Raw genomic sequence first — 24,255 nt, forward strand, 5'->3', positions numbered from 1 at the left:
TGAGCGTTTAGGTTTGATGGTGCACTTCAGTTTTTGCAAAGTGTACGCGTACCGCTGGTGTCCATTAATCGCGCCGTTGTGTTCTAGAGATCCAATGAGCAGCTGGACCTTGCATTCAAAGAAGGCTCTCAAGAAAGACCGTCTATTTGCTTCACTCTAAGGGGTGCACGTCCAGGTACAACCATAGTACCGTAGGTGACCGCAAAGATATTTCCATGAAGGCCTTAGCCGTCTTAACTCACAGCAGGATAAGATCAGATACTGTAGTACCCCCTAATAATTTTAATATAACTCCACAACAAACTTTCATTCTAGTTTAGTTAATGGTGTACGTAATTTGGCGGATACAAGACGGATCATTATTTCACTACAAAGAGCGTATTATCTCTATAAAAATATATAATTACTTATACGCTACAAAAGACTCTCTACATATGTAAACGTGTTTTTCTTGACAATCATAGCATCGCATTCAAAGATCTTACACTATGTGATCAAAAGTATCCGAAAAACATACGTTTTCGTATTACGTGCATTGCGCTGCCACCTACTGGCAGTACTCCATATCAGCGATCTCAGTAGTCATTACACGTCGTGAGAGAACAGAATGGGGCGTTCTGCGGAACTCACGGACTTCGAACGTTATCCGGTGATTGGGTGTCACTTGTGTCATACGTCTGTACGCGAGATTTCCAAACTCCTTAACATCCCTAGGTCCACTATTTCCGATGTGATAGTGAAGTGGAAACGTGAAGGGACACGTACAGCACAAAAGCGTACAGGCCGACCTCGTCTGTTGACTGAGAGAGACCGCCGACAGTTGAACAGGGTCATAATGAGTAATAGGCAGACTTCTATCCACACCGTCACACAGGAATTCCAAACTGCATCAGGATCCACTGAAAGTACTATGACAGTTAGGTGGGAGGTGAAAAAACTTGGATTTCAAGACCGAGCGGCTGCTCATAAGCCACACATCACGCCGGTAAATGCAAAACGGCCCCTCGCTTAGTGTAAGGAGCCGTGAACATTGGATTATTGAACAGTGGAAAAACGTTGTGTGGAGTTACGTATCACGGTACACAATGTGGCGATCCGATGGCGGGATGTGGGTATGGCTAATCCCGGTGAAGTCATCAACCAGCGCGTGTAGTGCCAATAGTAAAATTCGGAGGCGGTGGTGTTATGGTGTGGTCGTGTTTTTCATGGAGGAGGCTTGCACCCCTTGTTGTTTTGCGTAGAACTGTCACAGCACAGGTCTACATTGATGTTTTAAGCACCTTCTTGCTTCCCACTGTTGAAGAACAATTCGGCGATGGCGATTGCATCTTTCAACACGATCGAGCACCTGTTCATAATGCACGGCCTGTGGCGGAGTGGTTCACGACAGTAACATCTCTGTAGAGGACTGGCCTGCACAGGGTCCTGACCTGAATCCTATAGAACACCTATGGGATGTGTTGGTGCGCCGACTTCGGGCCAGGCCTCACCGATCGTCATCGATACCTCTCCTTAGTGCAGCACTCCGTGAAGTATGGGCTGCAATTCCCCCAAGAAACCTTCCAGCATCTGACTGAACGTATACCTGTGAGAGTAGAAGACGTCATCAAGACAAAGGGTGGGCCAGCACCGTATTGAATTCCAGCGTTACCGATAGAGGGAGCTACGAACTTGTAATTCATTTCAGCCAGGTGTCAGGATACTTTTGCTGACATAGTGTAGTTATTGTGTGTTACTGTTTTAAAATCGTCACTTTTTGTTTCATCGTAAAATCCTCCAAAAAAAATGTCTTCGGAGCAAAATGCATGTCTGTTATTTGGTTTCTTCTGCGTTTTCTCGTGTGCTAGTTTCAGTAATCCGTGTCCGATGTTTACTTTACTATACCACAGTTATTACAAACTGTTGTACGATTTCGTAAGCCAATATTTGTTCAAATTCTGAACATAATTCAATGATCTCGTTTCCATCATCAAAAAGAAAACAGAGCGAGATGGAGCAGTTGTTGACACACCAGTCCCATTCGAGAGGAACCCGACCAGATATCAAAATATAGGTTTCCGGTGGCATAATTTCGAGGTAATTGGAGGGCTGCTTCGCTTCAAAAAGACGTAGCACATCCTCCTCCTTCACCACCACCGCCTCCCCCGCCTTCTTTCTCAGATTCCAGCTTGTACTACTCCTTTAATAGCCTCGTCATCGACAGGACATTTTAGCCTAATATTCCTCATTTCTCTTTCACAGTGGGAAGATGGAGACTTTTACACGTTTTACACCGACCGCTATACAAAGTCAGTATGTAGTAAGACTCGAGACCACGTAGTAGTCCCATCCTTGATAACCTCTGAAGCAACGCCCGTGAGATGCTATCGATATCTGTGGTAATACGCCTTTTCAACCCTGCAGTGACGCTGGAAATAGTGACATTAGTCGACTAAACCCATCAGCAAGAAGCTGCACAGTGATAGATCCCAGGAGTAGCGTGGTCACGTGCAGGATGATCTGCCCCCAACCGATCACGATCGATATACCGGATCGGTAGGTGTTGATCCAGGATCTGTTACTAATGCGGTGCAACTCCTTCTTGCGGGAACAGAAGCCTCTTTTTCTACTTCTGCAATGCGGTAGGCGGATTAAACCATGTTTCTAAAGGTCTAGGTACGGTTAATCAGTGGAAGTTAGATCGCTGCTACTTACATATGTCATTTAGAAACGGAACAAAAATATTGTTTTTCGCTTTGACACCTGCAGTCGATCTAACAGTATCGTGTGTCTCATTTCCCAGTTTCAGACACTGCGTTTATGCTCACCCTGTTCGGTAACACCCGAAAGGTTCACAGAAGACAATCTCCTTCCTAAACTGAGGTGACTGAAATCATGGATAGAGATACGCACATATGCAGATGGCGTTAGTATTGCGTACACAAAGTATAAAAGGGCAGTGCGTTGGACGAGCTGCCGTTTGTACTCAGATGATTCATGTGAAATGGTGTCCGATGTGACTGTGGCCGCACGACTGCAATTAACAGACTTTGAACGTGGAATGATAGTTGGACATTAGCGCATAAGATATTCTATTTCGCCATCGTTAGGGGATTCAGCATTCCACAGTGTCATGGGTGTGCCGAGAACGCCAAATTACAGGCGTTACCTCTCACAGCTGACAACACAGTGTCCGACGACCTTCATTTAACAACTGAGAACAGCGGCGTTTACGTAGAAACGTCAGTGTTAACAGTCAGCAACACTGCGTAAAATGACCACAGAAATGAACGTGAGACGTAGGACGAACGTATCTGTTAGGACATTGCGTTGAAATTTGCCGTTAATGGACTGTGGCATCAGACGACCGATGCGAGTGACTCTGCTAAGAGCTCGACATCGCTTGCAGCTCCTCTCCTGGGCTCGTGACAATTTCGGTAGGACCCCAGACGCTGGAAAGCCGTGGCCTGCTCAGATGAGTCCAGATATCAGTTGGTAAGAGCCTAAAGCATGAGCCCAAGTTTTCAACAATGCACTATGCAACCTGGCGGTGGTTCCATAATTGTGTGGACTGTATCTACGTGGGATGGGCAGCGTCCTCTGTTTATGTACGGCTACCTCGAGACCATTTCCAGCCATTCATAGACTTCATGTTCCCACATAATGATTGAATTTTTGTGATGGCAATGCGCCATGTCACTGGATCATAATTTTTCGCGATTGGTTTGAAGAACATTCTGGACAGTTCGAGCGAATGGTTTGGCCACCAAGATCGCTGACATGAGCTCCATCGAATATTTACGGGACATAATAGAGAGGTCACTTCGTCCTCAAACCCCTGCATCGACAACGCTTTCGTAATTATGGACAGCTGTAGAGGCTGCATGGCTCAATATCTCTGCAGGCTACTTTCAAAGACTTGTTGAATCCATGGCACGTTACTGCACTACGTTGGGGAAAAGGAGGTCCGCCATGACAACAGGAGGTATCCGATGATTTTTGTCACCTCCGTGTATACAGCCACTTGGTTGCTATTTGTGCACCAGTTTCAATTCGTACTGCAGTCACTTTCTTACAACTTTCTCACTCTGGATTATCGTAGCTCCCACTAGTTACTGTACAAACTGCTTTATGCGGAATACCTAATACATTTCCGATTGCGTCTTACGTCCCTGCATACCTATTTCTTTGACGATTGAAGTTCCCTCAACTGCGAAGTTATTCCCATGCTTCGGATTGGAGTCCCACATTTCTATTTAAACGCTAGTAGAACCACAACACCATTGTCCTATGCTATAATTTATAATCGCCTTGTTCTTGAAGCTGTCGACTATTCGTGTGTCTGGAAAAGTCGAGGGGGCACTTCGATCGTACTCATTTCCTATTGCTGATTAATAAAAGTTGAATAGCTCCTTGAAACACTGACCAAGGCAACTTTAGGGAGACGATAGCAACGACTTGTCACAAGGATCAAAACGTGTAACGTCAAGATTCACTCAGCAACAATGATTGTTCTAGTGATTTAAGTGATTTGTGGATAACAGATGGCAGCAGTAATGAGCTAAATAACATCACAGCAATAGAAGTTGCTTATTTATTAAAAGTCACGGTGACTGCGCGTGTAAGAGAAATGGATCCGCATCTGCATCCATATTGCATCCGCAAACCCACCACTTCTGCAAGTCCTTCATCTGCTTCCGTGGATGCTGAAATGTTGCAAACCATTTCAACTTATTCGGTAGGCCGAAACTCTGAGGGCTTATGTTTTGCCTTAGAACCAACGTACAGTGTCTCTTCGTGCTATCGCGTTCATCGATCGTCTGTAATGCAAATAGGCAAAAATCGTACTATTGACACTGTCCTTCGACGAGACGTTAAAACCTAGTCTTCCTTCCTTCTAATATGTAGATTAGGTAATAGTATGACAAATACAGTACTCGATTTTTTACACCTCTCGATGTGAAGTCATTGTCTAATAATACTTGTGTCCATGTAGTTGTTCTATACTTGGCAAGGTTTATTATGAATGAACGATCACCCGGAATAGGTAAGATGACATTCTTTAGTGTGGGCATAACTACAGTATTTCCAGCTTATTTCTGAAATAAATTTCAAACGTCCCCATACCTGCTTTCGTCCATATTTTAGTTATATGATAATTTTAGAAAAATTTCATTAGTTTTACAAGTGAAGAGACAGCCACATTTGTTTTAAAGTTTAACATTAAAAGACACTTAATGCGATATTTGCAGTACACCTTAATTGATTAATATTTCACTGCGCGTGAAGATCGAAGCATACTACTGCAGTTAAAAGAGTCGAGGCCTGCAAAGGACAAAGAGGAAATTATGATACTATCAGTCGGCTTTGACCAGCGACGTAATCAATCTGCGACAAACGATGCAGAAAAACATGGCCATTATAACCAACATGGTCATATCAGCACCCATATTTTGAAATATAAACAACGCAGACGAATTTTATTATGATAATTTACTACATAGGGAAAAACTAATTCGTTAAAAATATTACGACAAATCGCATAGAAATATGAGAAACGTTTCTCGGAAAGAAACCTAACCGAGTACCGTAAATAGAGCTCTACATCTGTAGCGGCGACTACGATACACAGAACGAATTAGAAACAAACTCTATAGTAAGTAAATCGAAACTGGTATCAGAAAATATACATTAGCTGTATAGCTCAAATGGGGAGTATGATTCGCAATTACGGATACGTGTCGCCAGGCGCATTTTCTCTGGTTTCGGCAGGCATTTGCAACTGCGTTTTTGCACTGCTTAGCTGGACTCAGCCCAAACAATTGTTGCTCGTGACGACTTTCAAGCGACGCCCATTGTCAACAGGAAGCGTCGGTTTATTTCCGATTATAAATAAAATTATTTTTAAATCGGACTTTTACGTGCCCTTTCGACAGAGAGCTCCCAAATTAATCAATTCCGGTATCCGTTTTCTTTATGTTTTAAGAGGGACAGTAAAGCGCGAAGAATAAACAGCTCTGCATGCTTGACGGCAGCAGTCAACTCAGGTCAGGGCGGTGCTGTCGCAGCCGGAGAACAGATTACTCTTCGTGTCCTCTTGTCCATTTTAATACATACAGATAAAGCGAATATCGGGATAGACTAATCTTGGCCCGCTTTATCGAATGAGCACGTGACATTCCACTTTAAAAATCACTTCTGGAAACATCCCCCAGGCTGTGGCTAAGCCATGTCTCCGCAATATCCTTTCTTTCAGGAGTGCTAGTTCTGCGAGGTTCGCAGGAGAGCTTCTGTAAAGTTTGGAAGGTAGGAGGCGAGGTACTGGCGGAAGTAAGGCTGTGAGGAAGGGGCGTGAGTTGAGCTTGGGTAGCTCAGTTAGTAGAGCACTTGCCCGCGGAAGGCAAAGGTCCCGAGTTGAAGTATAGGTCCGGCACGCAGTTTTAATCTGCCAGGAAGTTTTAAAAATCACTTTGTTTGTAACTGGAAACAAAACAATGCATTCCGTCGACACTGGGCTTTGCATGAACAACGTGATAAGCAGTATTTGTCTGAGCTGACTCCAGCTACACAACGCGACAACAAAAACGAAATTGCAAATATCTGCTGAAACACCATATAAAATATGTGCCTGACGACTCTTAGGAGAGACACCATATATGTATGTATATAAGGTGAGATAACGATAAAAAAAATACGAATTAGAGAAAAGATTTGTGGCAAAGAAAGAAAAGTGATGCCTTACTAAGCATAATACTTACCTCCAAAGCAAAAGAGAGGCATTTTGTCTCTCGTACACTGCAGAAATTAGAACGTATTTTCGCTCGAAACTAACAAAAATTTAAAAAAATGGATCAAATGGCTCTGAGTACTATGGGACTAAACATCTGAGGCCATCAGTCCCCTAGACTTAGAACTACTTAAACCTAACTAACCTAAGTACATCACACACATCCATGTCCGAAGCAGGATTCGAACCTCCGACCGTTGCAGCCCGGTTCCGGACTGAACCGCCTAGAACCGCTCGGCCACAGCGGCCGGCCTAACAAAAATATTACAACCACCAGAACTATAAACAAATGGAATTCAAAATAGGCACCAAGAAGTGGGATCACAATAGTCATTACCATTACATTACTGGTCATAATCGACGGTTAATATCGTCAACTGCTCTTCCCTCGGTATCAATCCTTTCAGGGTTAAAATACATTTAGCATATATTTGAAAAATAAGGTCAGAACCCGTCTTCCATTGCGATGAATAGTATATTTTCACTACAAAAAAAATTTGAGCTGACCGGTTTTGAAAATCTGTGAAGTGGGATACATGTTCCCGATAAACCAAAATATTTCCACGTTTTCATGTGAACCTAGGGTTTTCAGAAGTAAATTTTAAATTATAGAATGGTTTTGGTCAGGATGGCAGTTCTGGAAAAAGTATAACAAATCAGTACGAAAACATAGCTATTCTCCCGACAATGAAAAACGTGAAATATCGCATACAAGATTTCGACATAGCATTTGAAGATAGCTTTGGCGTACCACACACCAATTTTTTCCACATTTTATGAAGTATTCTCGGGCATATGTGCCCCACTATGTACAAATTATGTACAAATCAGCGGAATTCCTGAGGTATTTACTAATGTTTCAAAACAATGTATGTGACGTATAAGAAAAGAAAAAAATGGTTCAAATGGCTCTGAGCACTATGCGACTTAACTTCTTAGGTCATCAGTCGCCTAGAACTTAGAACTAATTAAACCTAACTAACCTAAGGACATCACACACATCCATGCCCGAGGCAGGATTCGAACCTGCGACCGTAGCGGTCGCTCGGCTCCAGACTGTAGCGCCTAGACCCGCACGGCCACTCCGGCCGGCTATAAGAAAAGAAAATCAGTTACTTCAGATACCCTTAGAATAGAGAAGATGGTGATTTGATCTGATTTTTGTGAAACAGACGCACTATAAACACACGCAGTTCCATTCGATCGCTCAGTACCTGCTATATATTTACCCCATGGTCCAGTTTTTTTCTCCAATCTCCGACGGCATCTTCCTACATTCTAGCACTACACATATATGAGGTACAGACTCTACAGTCCTGAAAACTGCATATTAGTTTAGTGGGACAAATGTATCCCATATAATACGAAAGAGATACTGTTGCTGTTGTGGTCTTCAGTCCAGAGATTGGTTTGATGCAGCTCTCAATGCCACTCTAGCCTGAGCAAGCCTCTTCATTTCCGAGTAGCTACTGCAACCTGTATCCTTCTGAAACTGCTTTGTGTATTCATCTCTTGGTCTCCCTCTATGATTTTTACCCTCCACGCTTCCCTCCAACACTAAAATGGCGATCTCCTGATGCCTCATAATGTCTCCTACCAATCGGTTCCTTCTTATAGCCAAGTTGTGCCACAAATTCCTCTTCTCGCCAGTTCTATTCAGTACCTCATCATTAGTTGCGTGATCTACCAATCTAATCTTCAGCATTCTTCCGTAGCACCACGTTTCGAAAGCTTCTATTCTCTCCTTGTCTAAACTATTTATCGTCCACGTTTCACTTCCGTACATGGCTACACTCCATACAAATACTTTCAGAAAAGACTTCCTGACACTTACATATATTTGAGTGTCTTAAGTCTTATAGTCTTAAGTCTGTCATGGACTGTGCGGCTGGTCCCGGCGGAGGTTCGAGTCCTCCCTCGGGCATGGGTGTTTGTGTTTGTCCTTAGGATAATTCAGGTTAAGTAGTGTGTAAGCTTAGGGACTAATGACCTTAGCAGTTAAGTCCCATAAGATTCCACACACATTTTCATTTCTTAAGTCTGACACGCTAAAACCGTTCACAGAGAGTAGTTATTTCTGAACTGGTGTAGAGAATGAATGAGCTAGTTGCCTGTTAGGTGGGCCAGTGGAGCGCCTGCTACAGCCCGCGGCACCTGCTGACGCGTTGCTGTTGTTGCTGTTGCAGGCGACGGCGGCCCCCGCTGCGGACACCCGGCGGTGCCGCTGAACGCGCGCGTCGTTCTCAGCAGCGGAGGCCTGGCGCCGGGAACCACCGCCTCCTACGCCTGCGACCCCGGATACGAGCTCTTCGGGTAAGTGGGCGCGCGCTCTGCTGACACCGCCTAGCGGACATCCCTCACAAATAAAAGTGCACTCGGCGCAACATCTTCGCGCGTCTGCCAGGACCGGTCACGTAACGCGATTTTGTTTGGGTTTCTACGGCAACGTCTCAGTGTTGCCGCAGCTACGGCTTTCGATCAGTGTTGTGGCAGTCGTTAACATTCCGCGGTTGAAAGCTGAAAACATTGCAGTAAGCTGTCATTGAATTTTTCTCGCCGTATGTAGTACAATGCCTGTGGCACTATGAGCCCTCCACGTGCTGTTCTTCGCGGAACAGCGCAAACGTTGGCAAGGCCTGCGCTTGTATCATTGGTAGCAACCAATTGGAGACAAGGGTTTGTTAGCTAATGTGTTAGCCAGAAAATAAGAAAATACGAATGGCTTTTTACACATACGTTTTTGGCCGGATATCTACGTTTAAGGTCTAAATAAAGATCAGAATACCGTATTTCACCTGTACTGACGGACGCACAAGACTTATTCGCGTTGTATAGACGGCCCTGTCTTTAACTTTTGCTGTTCTATTATCGATATATCGAACAATTAGTTTTGTAAAGGCCTCGTCGCTCCTGATGGGGAGGCTGAGTTGCCACCGTTGTTGCGGTAGGGTGAGTTGGTGAGTTCGTGAAACGGCTTCTGGTGCAGAACACCGCTAAGACAATTTCCCTCTCCCACTATTATTCAGCTATGCCCCAGGGTCAGGTAACGGGATAGGAAAACGAAGGTTCTACAACACTCCAACTAATTAGTAACAAAGTCACTTAAATGAGTCAAAAGGGGTTGCTTATCTTCGTGTCTTGTGAAAGACTGAAGTCTGCAATACTGCATATACACACATCAAAAAAATGGTTCAAATGGCTCTGAGCACTATGGGACTCAACTGCTGAGGTCATTAGTCCCCTAGAACTTAGAACTAGTTAAACCTAACTAACCTAAGGACATCACAAACATCCATGCCCGAGGCAGGATTCGAACCTGCGACCGTAGCGGTCTTGCGGTTCCAGACTGCAGCGCCTTTATCCGCACGGCCACTTCGGCCGGCCTATACACACATCAAAAGAAGTTTTGCATCACCCCGGTTCCCCGAACTCCTGAAGCGAGACGTTGACTGTGGATATTGTATCACAGACACAGTCCCTTTGACTGTTCAGAGATGTCACTAAACCCGCCCAAACATGTAAACAACCATGCATGAGCAGCACCTATTAGACGGAGGGGTCCGACAGCCGATCAGTTCCAGTCATTCCACCAGGAAGGAGATACACGGCTCATGTTGTCTGTACTTCAACCATGCCTAGACGGTCAATAGCGCGGTTCGATCGCGTCTGCATTGTTACTTTGTGCCAGGATGGGCTCTCAACAAGGGAAGTGCAAATGGTTCAAATGGCTCTGAGCACAATGCTACTTAACTTCTGAGGTCATGAGTCGCCTATAACTTAGAACTAATTAAACCTAACTAACCTAAGGACATCACGCACATCCATGCCCGAGGCACGATTCGAACCTGCGACTGTAGCGGTCGCTCGGTTCCAGACTGTAGCGCCTATAACCGCTCGGCCACCAAGGGAAGTGTCCAGGCGTCTCGGAGTGAACCAAATCGATGTTGTTTGGACATGGAGGAGATGCAGAGAGACAGGAACTGTCGATGACATGCCTCGCTCAGTCCGCCCAAGTGCTACTACTGCAGTAGATGACGGCTACCTATGGATTATGGCTCGGAAGAACCTTGACAGCAACGCCACCATATTGAATAATGCTTTCGTGCAGCCACAGGGCGTCGTGTTACGACTCAAACTGTGCGCTAGCATGATGCGCTACTCCACTCCCGACGTCCATGGCGAGGTCCATCTTTGCAACCACGACACCCTGCAGCGCGGTACAGATGGGCCCAACAACATGCCGGATGGACCGCTCAGAATTGGCATCACGTTCTCTTCACCGATGAGTCTCGCATATGCCTTCAACCAGATGATTGTCGGAGACGTGTTTGGATGCAACCCGGTCAGGCTGAACGCCTTACACACACTGTCCAGCGAGTGCAGCAAGATGTATGTTCCCTGCTGTTTTGGAGTGGCATTATGTGGGGCCGACGTACGCCGCTGGTGGTCATGGAAGGCGCCGTAACGGCAATACGATACGTGAATGCCATCCTCCGACCGATAGTGCAACCATATCGGCAGCGTACTGGCGAGGCATTCGTCTTCTTCGACGACAATTCGCGCCCCCATCGTGCATATCTTGTGAATGACTTTCTTCAGAATAACGACGTCGCTCGACTAGAGTGGCCAACATGTCCTCCAGATATGAACCCTATCGAATATGCCTAGAATAGATTGAAAAGGGCTGTTTATGGACGATGTGACCCACCAACCATTCTACGCCGAATAGCAGATTAGGAGTAGGACAATCTGGACCAACAATGCCTTGATGAACTTGTGGATAGTATGCCACGACAAATGCAGGCACGCATCAATGCAAGAGGACGTGCTACTGGGTATTAGAGATACCGGTGTGTACAGCAATCAGGATCACCACCTCTAAAGGTCTCGCTGTATGGTGGTACAACATGCAATATGTGGTTTTCATGAGCAACAAAAAGGTTGGAAATAATGTTTATGTTGATCTCTATTCCAATTTTCTGTACTGGTTCCGGATGTTGATCTCTATTCCAATGTTGTGTACAGGCTCCGGAACTCTCGGAACCGAGGTGATGCAAAACATTTTTTGATGTGTATAATATATCACAAAAGAGACTCTCAATGACTGGGTGCAAATAACCGTAGGTAAACTTCATAGCAAATGTAGTTTACAACAACTGTTCACTTCTAAGAGTTCAGTAGACAACGTTCCCTGTTTAAGTCAGCCGTGGACGATGACCTATAACCAAGTGGGCGAGAGCTGCTCTTCTATCTTCCGAGTAGGCTTCTGTCCGTTGTCGTACGGTCATTGACGGATTGTACTCGCCCGGCAATTGGCCGAGGCGAAGTCGACATCTTCATCCTCAGCGCCGCCCATGGCGCTAGTGGAACTCGCACAAGTGGCGAGTCTCTAAGGCACTAGCACCAGCTCGCATCTTTGCACCTATGGTGCTTTTTCCCTGACTATGTCTTGTTCGGATGACACAGCCATTTGTATGATGAAATATTATAATTTTTTTTTCGTAACTGTGCATAGTTGTGTTGGTGACTGACAGCAATGGATTATTCACGCTTTATAGACGGCCCATTATTAATTTCCTACTTACATTGCATTTTGGCGTTCCTATTATATAGATGTGTATAGGCAGTTTGGCGTTTCTTATGTTGAAACAGTCATTACAGTGTCTATCTAAATTATGGAAATTTGTTTTGTGACAGTCAGTCGGATGGCAAGTAATTTATATATAGTTCGTTTTGTATTATCGAGAAGCAGGGCAGAGAGCGCTACGGATATGATATGTGAATTGGGGTGACAATCAGTAAAACGAAGGCATTTTTCGTTATGATAGGATCTCGTGAAATTTTAATCACTACCTTCTTCTCTGAAAGCGAAAATATTTTGTTGACGCCAACCTACATAAGAAGAAATGATTATCGCAAAGAAAATAAGATAGATCAGAGCTCGCAAGGAAAAATTTAAGTTTTCTTTTTTCCTGTGCGCCGTTCGAGAGTAAAACGGCAGAAAAAGAGTCTGAAGATGGTTCGGTGAACTATCTACCAACCACTTCAGAGTGAATTGCAGTGTAGTTATGTATATGTAGATGTTCTTCGACTTTTATAACTGCAGTCTGATTTCTGTACAAGTTGTAAATAACCTTTCGCTCCCTGTACAAATGCTACAAATGTAGGTTTGTCTTACTTCAACCTATCTTCTGAGGTAATTCTTATGATCAGCACTGCGCTTTGTGTCCCTGCATTTCTCTGAAACGCAAACGAATCTTCCGCAAGATCGACCTCTTATCAGTCTGCCCATCTTCCGAAAATAACTCGTGTCAATATTTTTTGCCGTGATTTGTTAAACCGATACTTCGGTAGCATATACACCTGTCAGCACCTGCCTTCTTTGGAACAGGAATTATTATATTTTTCCTTAAGTTAGAGGGTATTTCGCCTGTCTCATAGATCTTGAATATTAGATGGGCTTGTATTGTCGTGGCTGGCTGTCCCAACGATAAATGAGTGATGGTGTTGCACAAACTCATAAGCATCAAGAAAGATCAGATAATGAGGGGAGCGAGTGACAGAGAGAGAGAGAGATACTGACGGTCATGATTTGCCGACAGTAGAAGTTTTTGGGTGTTATCTCTAAGGTCGGCGACGATCATCGATCGGTGACACCGTCGTTAAATTAGTGCGTGTAGTACCGCAGCCCACGAGTGATAAAACAAACTAAATAATTTCTCTATTCTTCTGACGCTTCAATACTCAGCGAGTATTTGAATCAACGTGACTCCTAAACTGTAGGTCCATGTGGCTTGACTGCAGACTATAACGATCGCGGAAGCGCGTGTTGTGTTGTCGAAGTCCAGCTAAAACGTGAACGATGACTGTTCTCTCTGGGTAGTGTTTGAAGACTCCTATCTACAGAGAAACAGTCTACTCACCCAAGTGAAGCAAATCCAGGTGATCAGCTTAACTGGGTCTCTTTTCAGCAAGTTCTGAAGGAACTGCTCTGTGATGTAAAGTTCGTAGGGCCCGGAGACGTTGTTTACGGCCAGTTCCACCTTGGTAGGGTATTACTGTGCATGAACGCTGGCTTCTTTTTCAAAAGGGTTTCGTTTTAATGGAAATCGCAACCGTAACAATAACTGGTAACTGACACTGAAGTGACTAAAGCCGTGGAATATCTTCTAACGTCGTGTCTCACCCCCTTTTGCCTGGCGTAGTGCAGCAACCCAATAAGGCATGCACTCAAAAAAATTGTTGGAAGTCCCGTGCAGAAACATTGAGCCATGCTACCTCTATAGCTGCCCATAATTGCGAAAGATTTGCCTGTGCAGGATTTTGTGCAAAAATTGGCCTCTCGATTATGTCCCATGGGTATTTATGTCGGGCGATGTGGGTGGCCAAATCATTCACTCGGATTGTCCAGAATGTGCTTCAAACCTGTCGTGAACAATTGTGATTCAGTGAGATGGCGCGTTGTCATCCATGAAAATTCCATCGTTCTTTGAGAATATGAAGGCCGTGAAGGGCTGCAAATGCAAGTAGGCGAACATAACAATATCCAGTCAATGATCGATTCGTTTGGGCAGAGAATGCCGTCCACTCCATGTAAACAAAGCCCACACCATTATGGAGTCACCAAAAGCTTGCACAATGTCTTGTTGACAACTGGGGTCCGTGGTTTCGTGGAGTCTGCAACACACTCGAAACCTACCATCAGTTCTTACCAACTGAAATCTGGACTCATCTCACCATGCTACGTTTTCCCAGTCGTCTAGGGTTCAACGGATTTGGTCACGAGCCAAGGAGAGGCGCAGCAGGCGCTGTCGTGATGTTAGCAAAGGCACTCGTGTCGGTCGGCTGCTACCATAGCCTATTAATGCCGAATTTCGCTGCACTGCCCTAATGGAAGCGTTCGTCGTACGTCCCACATTGATTTCTGCGGTCATTTCACACAGTGTTGCTAGTCTGTTAGCACTGACAACTTCATGCAAACTCGGCTGCTCTCGGTCGTTAAACTAAGGCCGTCGGCCGCTGTGTTGTCAGTGGTGAGAGGTAATGACTGTAATGTGGTATTCTGGGCGCCCTCTTGACACTGTGTACCTCGGAATATTGAATTAACTGTCGATTTCCGAAACGCCATGTCCGACGCGTGTAGCTCCAACTCCCATTCCGCTTTCAAACTCTGTTAGTTCCCGCCGTGCGGCCATAATCACGTCAGAAGCCTTTTCTCATGAATCACCTGAGTACAAATGATAGCTCCGTCCATGCACTGCCATTTATTCGTTGTGTACGTGATACTACCACTGTCGCTACGTGTACATATCTCTATTCCACGACTTTTGCCACCTCAGTGTAATAATGGAGCTGGAAAAATCGCCGGGTTCCCGGGTTCGATTCCCGGCGGGGTCAGGGATTTTCTCTGCCTCGTGATGACTGGGTGTTGTGTGATGTCCTTAGGTTAGTTAGGTTTAAGTAGTTTTAAGTTCTAGGGGACTGATGACCGTAGATGTTAAGTCCCATAGTGCTCAGAGCCATTTGAACCATTTTTGGAAAAATCGGGGAAAATAATTTAATACCCGAGAAACACCATTACGTTATTGTCATCTCTCGATTACTTAGATCACGCTAAATAACTAATATTAAAATTTAAGTACTTGATAACTACTGACTTTTGTATGTGAATTTTAGCTTAGGTCCCTTCATTTGCTTGTTTTTACGCGATTGTTCAAAATAAACATGATATCGGCACTTACTGTGGGTGTGGCATTACGGGGGAAGTTGAGAAATGGGTTTCAGCTTCCATGGGGGAATGCTGAGCCGCGTGTGGAGGAGCCCGACTTGCGACGTTCGATAGAAATCATGACCATGCGTTTATATATGTACCGATCCGATAAAAGCTCGAAAAAAGAGTGTTTACATTAAACAGTAAAACCTTTTTATATCGACTCCTGCCGCCGAAGGAAGATGATTAACTGATTGATTACTCTGTAGGCAATATGTCTACATACGCCGTTTCTCAGATTTTACTCTTAGCGTAGATTCCCACATAAAGAGAGTGCTTATACACCGGTAAAGTCTGTCAACTACGATAATGGGTGGTAGTACAAATGGCCCCAACGGCGTTCAAGGATTCTTTTCGTTTTTTAACTCATGATTTTCCATACGTTCCTTTCTCTTCACCGATTCTGCAGAGATCCTCCTTACTCATTATCCAACACGCAATTTTCAACAACTTCTACAGCCGTACATCTCAAACGCATCGATTCTCTTCTTTTCGAGTTTTCCTACAGTCCGTGATACGATATAATACAAAACTGTGCTCCAAACGTACATTCTCAGGAATTTCTTCCATAGATTAAGGCCGATGTTCGATATCAACAGACTTCTCGTTCGCCAATAATGCTCGCCTTGTCTGCTTTTATTTCCCTCCTTCCCAAAATTTCATTTTGCTTTCAAGGTTGAAAAATACCTTCACTCTGTCTGATTCGTACTCACCAACATCGATGTTATATGTTACCTTTATGGCTAATCTCACTTCTGGTACTTTTTATTACTTACGCCTTTCTTCGTTTTACTCTCAGTCCATATTTTGTACTCATTACACTTATCATGTAATTCAGAAGGGCCTGTAATTCTTCTTCAATTTCGCTGAGGACAGCAGTTTCGTCCTTCCGCCCTGATTTTTAATCCGACTGTTGATACTGTTTTATATTTCCGCCAAAGCGTCTTCGATGTGTAGATTAAACAGTAGGGGCGAAAGGTTGTACCCCTTTCTTACACTCTTTTCAATCCGAGCACTTCATTCTTGGTCTTCCAGTCTTATTTTTCTCTGTTGGTTCTTGTACATCTTGCATATTACACTTCTTCCCTACAGCTTGCTACTATTTTTCTTAGAATTTCGAACATCCTCCAGCGTTTTACACTGTTGAACGCTTTTTCTAGGCTAACAAATCCTAAGAACATGTTTTGATTTTTATTCAGTCTTGCTTCCATTATCAAGCGCGACGTCACGACTGCTTTTCTGGTGTCCTTTCCAAACTCACCGTCATCTGACATTTCATTAATTTTCTTTTGCACTCTCCTGTAAATTATTCGCGTCAATAACTTGGATGCATAAGCTGTTAAGGTTATCGTGCTTCATTTCTCCTACTTGTCTGTCCCTTGCTGTCTTCAGGATTGTGTGGATGATATTTTTCCGATAGTCTGATGGCATATGTCCAAACTCATAGATTCTTCACACTAACTTGAGTAGTCGCTTGGTTGCCACTCCACCCACCCATGATTTCAGGAATCGTGAAGTAATGTTACATATCCCTTCCGCCTTATTTGATACTAATTCTTCGGAAGCTCTATTAAACTCTCGCTCTAATACTGCACCCCCTACGTCTTCTACGTAGACTCTCATTCCTTCTTTGTTTTTAATTTCACCGAAGATTGTTTTGACTTCTCCACATGCCGAATCAGTCGTTCCAACTGCAACTTCTTTTTCAGTTTATTTACATTTTTATGCAGTCTTTTCGCTTTGGCTTCCCTGCCTCCCCATTTATTTCGGTCCCAATTGCAAGTGAGTTATATTTCTGTGTTCCTAATTTTCCCTCTATCCTTGCCTAACCTGCCAGACTAAAGGGCGCACATAATGTCAGAACGTCTATCCTTCCTTGTATTAGTATTAGTGCACATACGCTAACACAATATCATGTCATTTTACGTCTTTATTTTACCTGATACCTGTCTTGCATGCTTATTGAGATTTAAGAGGTCTGTTCCAAAAATGTCCGACTATTATTTATAAAATCACTCTTTATTCGGATACAATAGTTTGAGACTAGTCACTTTCAGAGTAGTCTCCTTTATTCTCTACACACCTCTTCGAATGGTGGTGCCGCTGATGAAGCATCGCTGGCAAGCCTCTTTTGGTATGGTGCGCAGCTGCAGAATTTCTCTCCTGTTCTGAAATCTGGTCCTTTCCAGAGTCTTTTTTAGTTTAGGGAAAGCCAAACGTCACTTGGTGCTGGATTAGCGGACTAGGGAGGCTGACAAACCGCAGCCATGTTGTGTTTGACCAATAAACTCTACGTTAATTAAGAATGATAATCGGGTGCGTTACAGTGATAAAGGAACCAACAGGTCCGGCCGTTTGCGTCTCTCTGCATCACGAAGACGACGCAGAGTCTCTTGGTAGCACACCTTATTGACATTAGTACCTCCTGGAGCTTGCCCGTGATGCATCACGCCACTGGAGTCAAAAACGTCGGTCAGCATGACTTTCATATTGCTGCGGACCTGTATCGCTTTTTTGCGTCTCGGGAATGATGGATGTTTCGATTGTGATGACTGGAACTTTGTTTCTAGGTCGTACTCGTCACCAGCGCTCACTGTGTTAAGAAAGTTGGGATATCCTGTGTGACCTCCGAACGAAGCTGCTCAGTTGTTAGAAACATTGGCATAAATTTTTCTGAGATCCTCCTAAGGTCTAACTGTTCCGTTTAAATGGAATGAATGGATCCAATACTAATTTTAACCTCGTCTGGAAGTTCTCCGATAGTTATTCGTCCCTTCCGTATCACCAGGGTCCTTAGGTGATCAATAACAAACTGATTTGTGGATGTTGAGTGCCTATCTATACGAGCATCACTCTTGACTGATGAGAGGCCATCTTTGAAACGGTTGAACCACTTCTTTATCTGTGTGGCACCCAGTGCTTCCTCCACAAACACTTGCCGAATCTTGCAGATTGTTTCAGACTGAGAATCACCAAGCTTAAAATTAAATTTGTTGCAATAACGTTGTTCCACGTTTGCTATCATTTTTCGCACAACACAAAATACGACGACAAGCACTTACACAGGTTCACTTGTCAACGGCTAGCCAGCGACTGGTTGTTTTCGCAGTCGTGAAAAAAGTCAAAATGGTTCAAATGGCTCTGAGCACTGTGGGACTTAACGTCTGAGGTCATCAGTCCCTCATAACTTAGATCTACTTAAACCTAACTAACCTAAGGACATCACACACACCACTGCCCGAGGCAGAATTCGAACCTGCGACCATAGTGGTCACGCGGCTCCAGACCGAAGTGCATAGAACCACTCGGCCACACCGGCCGGCTGAAAAAAGTCAAGTATGCGCACTACGTATGCCTGCAACGTAGAGAGAGAGAGCGCGCTTTGACACCGTCGCTGGTTTCAACATTAAAAAATAAGGTCAGATGCTTTTTGAACAGACCTCGTACATAAATATGTTCCACTACAGAAAATACTGCCACTGTTACGCAGCGACGTCCATAACTAATTAAACAGCACAGCCCAGACGAATACGGAGGCAAGTTTCTTCCTGTAGTGCAAATACCCATAAACGGTGCAGTAGCAAGGAGTTTCAACTTTGAACTGCTGTGCAGTTTCGTAAGTCCACAACGCTGCAGTCATCATCTTCGGCGAGTCGTAGATTGCAAATTACTGGTGCTGAATGTAGACAGAACATTAGTTGCTTGCCGCGAGGGATTAGTCGAACGGTCTAGGGCGCTGCAGTCATGGACTGTGCGGCTGGTCCCGGCGGAGGTTCGAGTCCTCCCTCGGGCATGGGTGTGTGTGTTTGTCCTTAGGATAATTTAGGTTAAGTAGTGTGTAAGCTTCGGGACTGATGACCTTAGCAGTTAAGTCCCATAAGATTTCACACACATTTTGAACATTAGTTGCTTATCTGAGCGAGCAGAAAACGCTGCAACGTGTAGTTACGGGACCTGCCGCACGCAGCGGTCGCCGCCCTGACGCACTCATGCATTATGTATTGTGCTGAAGCTGAAGCCACAGACACTGCGGCGCTTATGCAGAGAGTGGTGGTGGTGTGTTGCAGGTCTCCGACGCTGACGTGCTCGCCTCGCGGCTCCTGGCAGGGGGACCCGCCCTTCTGTGGTGAGTACCGCGCCCGCTGCTCCCTGTAAACACGCTAAACGCCCTACTCACATGTTCCAGCTGTAGAACAAGAACAGTACTCGCCATTAGCAACGTTACCGAGGCAAAACTTGTGCAACGACTGAGGTGTTCGTAAACCGCTCCGCTCTGTACAAGTGGGACGCAGCTGTCCAAAATAAAAGGAGATTGGTGTAATATTCTACAAGCATTTATACTACAGTATCGTACAGGGATGAATGAGGTATCTCTAGAAAGATTTTTTAATCGGCATAAATTGTATACCGATTTTGAGCTAAAATTTACTATTTGTGTAAAATTTTAACATAAAAGAGACTTAGCTACCGTTGGCAAAAGAGCATTACGGATGCACAGTTCTATACCCGCATATTACACTACTGGCCACTAAAATTGCTACACCACGAAGAAGACGTGCTACAGGCGCGAAATTTAACCGACAGGAAGAAGATGCTGTGATATGCAAATGATTAGCTTTTCAGAGCATTCACACAAAGTTGGCGCCGGTGGTGACACCTACAACGTGATGACATGAGGAAAGTTTCCAACCGATTTCTCATACACAAACAGCAGTTGACCGGCGTTGCCTGGTGAAACGTTGTTGTGATGCCTCGTGTAAGGAGGGGAAATGCGTACCATCACGTTTCCGACTTTGATAAAGGTCGGATTGTAGCCTATCGCGATTGCGGTTTATCGTAGCGCGACATTGCTGCTCGCGTTGGTCGAGATCCAATGACTGTTAGCAGAATATGGAATCGGTGGGTTTAGGAGGGTAATACGGAACGCCGTGCTGGATCCCAACGGCCTCGTATCACTAGCAGTCGAGATGACAGGCATCTTATCCGCATGGCTGTAAAGGATCGTGCAGCCACGTCTCGATCCCAGAGTCAACAGATGGGGACGTTTGCAGGACAACAACCATCTGCACGAACAGTTCGACAACGTTTGCAGCAGCAACGACTGTCAGCTCGGAGACTATGGCTGCGGTTACCCTTAACGCTGCATCACAGACAGGAACGCCTGCGATGGTGTACTCAACGACGAACCTGGGTGCACGAATGGCAAAACGTCATTTTTTCGGATGAATCCAGGTTCTGTTTACAGCATCGTGATGGTCGCATCCGTGTTTGGCGACATCGCGCTGAACGCACATTGGAAGCGTGTATTCGTCATCGCTATACTGGCGTATCACCCGGCGTGATGGTATGGGGTGCCATTGGTTACACGTCTCGGTCACTTCTTGTTCGCACTGACGGCACTTAGAACAGTGGTCGTTACATTTCAGATGTGTTACGACACGTGGCCCTACCCTTCATTCGATCCCTGCGAAACCCTACATTTCAGCAGGATAATGCACGCCCGCATGTTGCAGGTCCTGTACGGGCCTTTCTGGATATAGAAAATGTTCGACTGCTGCCCTGGCCAGCACATTCTCCAGATCTCTCACCAATTGAAAACATCTGGTCAACGGTGGCCGAGCAACTGGCTCGTCACAATACGCCAGTCACTACTCTCGATGAACTGTGGTATCGTGTTTAAGCTGCATGGGCAGCTGTACCTGTACACACCATCCAAGCTCTGTTTGACTCAATGCCCAGGCGTATTAAGGCCGTTATTACGGCCAGAGGTGGTTGTTCTGGGCACTGATTTGTCACGATCTATGAACCCAAAGTGCGTGAAAATGTAATCACATGTCACTTCTAGTATTATATATTTGTCCAATGAATACCCGTTTATCATCTGCATTTCTTCTTGGTGTAGCAATTTTAATGGCCAGTAGTGTACAAAGCTAAGTTATTAATCGCGAATAATCTTATATTATCTTATTACAAATACCATTTTATTTAATCGTCTTTCTCCGGCAGCTATTAGCTTGTACGTACTTTATAAAATGCGAGACATGCAAATGCTGACTTTACTTGTATTTTATTCCGACTGGTTTCGGTCACGAGCTATGTTCACGGTCGTCAAAATATTAATCTGCAGACAACATTACATGTCAAAACTAAAAGTATAGTTCATTTCGAACGTTACGTGTGTGATATATCTCTGAAGAGCAAGTAACTGAAAAGAACCAACACGAGAAAAAGCTACGTTTGTTCGGTTTGAGAAAAGCAAACGAGGAAGATGCAGGAAAACGAAACATGTGCAGCCGTCCTTATGATGTCATTTATTGTATGGCTACCAGTTTCGGTGCTTCAGTGCAACATTTTCAGATCTTAGCTGAAGCTGAAGGGATTAACTCTATCCGTATAAACGACGCATCAATAGATATAAAAACGAACCGCCTTTTGTAGACTGCGTGGGTTTACGAGTGTGATGGCCTGATGGCCCAGTTTCAATGCTAATTAACTCGGAAACAGTGCACAGTGTCGAATATTTCTTTAACAATTATTTTTCATCACAGCCTGTTCCGCAAAATATTTACGAGTTTATCTGACTTTTTCTGACCGCCTTGTATATACAGAGAATGGGAAAACAATTTGACCAAAAGACTAGGGCATAAAGACAGCATCAAATGCGAATTTTGGTATAGGAGCTAAGTGTAGCAGTTGCATATTTTCGACGTCACGTGGTCGTAATTGAAATCTGAACACAGGGACGTCTTTATTCAAAATGAAAAGTAATTTAAAGAAAATATATATGTAAACAAAATGTTTGGACAAACTAATCGTCACCAACAGAACACGAAAAACTTAAAGCACCACAGATAAGTGTATCGCTCTTAGCTGCTCTTGTACCACACAGCACTTCTTTAGAAATGAAAGCAATCACGTGTCCATGGTTCATGTTACAACGTCTCCTAAAAAGGTCAAAGTAAATGAAAAATGAGTATGCTTTTGTACACAGACTTGCCGCAACTTAATTAAACAAAAGTTGAAATTGATCACCGTTTTCACGCTGGCACAGAACATAGCAGCGATGTAGGAATTGACGTGTTCTCTGAAATACACCAGGAGTCGTCTGAACCACTTCTGCTGCTGCCTTAATGTGATCGACCAAGTCCTCTTCATCTTCAACGGATGTTGCATCTTTCATGCCCCAGAGGAAAAAATCCAGCGGTTTCAAGTCTGGCGAACGTGGAAGCCACGGGCTTTGTCCTCGGCGTCCGATCCATATGTCAGCAAATGTCCTGTCTAGACGACCTCGGACAGCTTGTGCAAAATGTGGAGCTGCGCCGTCGTGTCGGAACCAAAGGCTCTACCTAATTCCAAGCGGTACATCATCCTGGGGTGCAGGCAATACTTGCCCCAAAAACGCATGGTACATGTGAATATTTAATCTTTGAGTTAACGTGTAGGCGCCAACGAGCGAGTCATTCGTAATTCCCGTCCATATGTTCACAGTGGATCGCTCTTGATGACCATGGACGCCTACGTGACATGAGGATTTTGTATTGCCCAAATGTGGCTGTTGTGTGACCTGAAAATGCCTTCACGGGTAAAGCAAGCCTCGACCGTAAACAAAACCCGTATGTGGAAATGTGGCTGTCGTGCTTCTCGTTGAAGGAACCAGTCAGACCCACAGTGTGTTCCTTTTGCCGCTAGAAATGATGTTGACCAATGTCAGAAACAACATTCCACACGTGACGCCGATCCACGCCAAGTTCATGAGTGATTCGTCTTTTGCTTGTCGTCAGATGTTGCTCTATGCGATGTACCTGGAACTCAACGGTACAAACGGTATTACCCTTATTAGTCCGCAAAGATCCTGTCTCTCTCACACGTCTGTCAGTTGACAAAAAAGTATTTTTCTAAGCCTGTCTGCGATGTTGATAACGTTCCTGGTAAATCCTACGAGCCCCCCTTGTATTGCCACGACCAGCGCCGTAAGTCAAGTGCATTTCACTTAACTCACTCCATGTTAAAAGCATATTCCATTTTGCTGCTTCACAACACTCACTCACTCACTCGTTGCTACGTACTCTAGTCGAGCTGCTGTAGCCACTGAATACCATGAAAAGATACTTAAAACAAACGATCTGTACTGCACATCAACCACACCAAGAGTCAGTGAGTAGAGTGGAAGTTGTTTATATCTGTCAAACATAAACAAGTTTCAGAGTTGAAGACCGCCACGTAGCTGGAATTGAAGTTAATCTCTGTAGCGCCGTAAATTTGCAACTACGATGCCTAGTTCGTATACTCAAATATCTTCGCTTGGTGCTGTCTGTCTGCTACATACTTCTGGTCAAATTGTTTTCCAGCATCCTGTACATACACAGGGTGCTCAGAAACAGTGTGAAAAGCTTTTAAAGGTGTTTCAGGGTAAGTTGTACTGAGAAATAATTCTTAAGAAAAATACTCGATACGTTGCGCCGTTTAGGAGTTAATTAGCATTGAAGTTAGCCAATCAGGCCGTTGCACGCGCAAATTCAAGCGTCTCGGCAGATACAATTAGTATCACATTCTCTCATAGCGCAGATCGAGAGAACAGACCACATATACATAACTCTGGCGAGGCGGCCCTATGATCAAATGGTTCAAATGGCTCTGAGCACTATGGGACTTAACATCTCAGGTCATTAGTCCCCTAGAACTTAGAACTACTTAAACCTAACTAACCTAAGGACACCAC

At 44.5% G+C, this 24,255-nt stretch overlaps 1 protein-coding gene across 1 annotated transcript in view; it reads left to right on the forward strand.

Annotated features, from left to right (window-relative positions):
* LOC126256223 (sushi, von Willebrand factor type A, EGF and pentraxin domain-containing protein 1) overlaps nucleotides 1-24,255 on the forward strand; it is a 559,276-nt gene that overhangs the window by 304,906 nt on the left and 230,115 nt on the right. The window contains exons 2-3 of the mRNA XM_049955464.1: nucleotides 8,953-9,079; nucleotides 19,604-19,662. Coding sequence (XP_049811421.1) covers nucleotides 8,953-9,079; nucleotides 19,604-19,662 — 186 coding nt within the window. The remainder of the gene's footprint in view (nucleotides 1-8,952; nucleotides 9,080-19,603; nucleotides 19,663-24,255) is intronic.

Source organism: Schistocerca nitens, chromosome 1, assembly GCF_023898315.1.
Source record: "Schistocerca nitens isolate TAMUIC-IGC-003100 chromosome 1, iqSchNite1.1, whole genome shotgun sequence".
In the NCBI taxonomy this organism is placed as follows: domain Eukaryota; kingdom Metazoa; phylum Arthropoda; class Insecta; order Orthoptera; family Acrididae; genus Schistocerca; species Schistocerca nitens.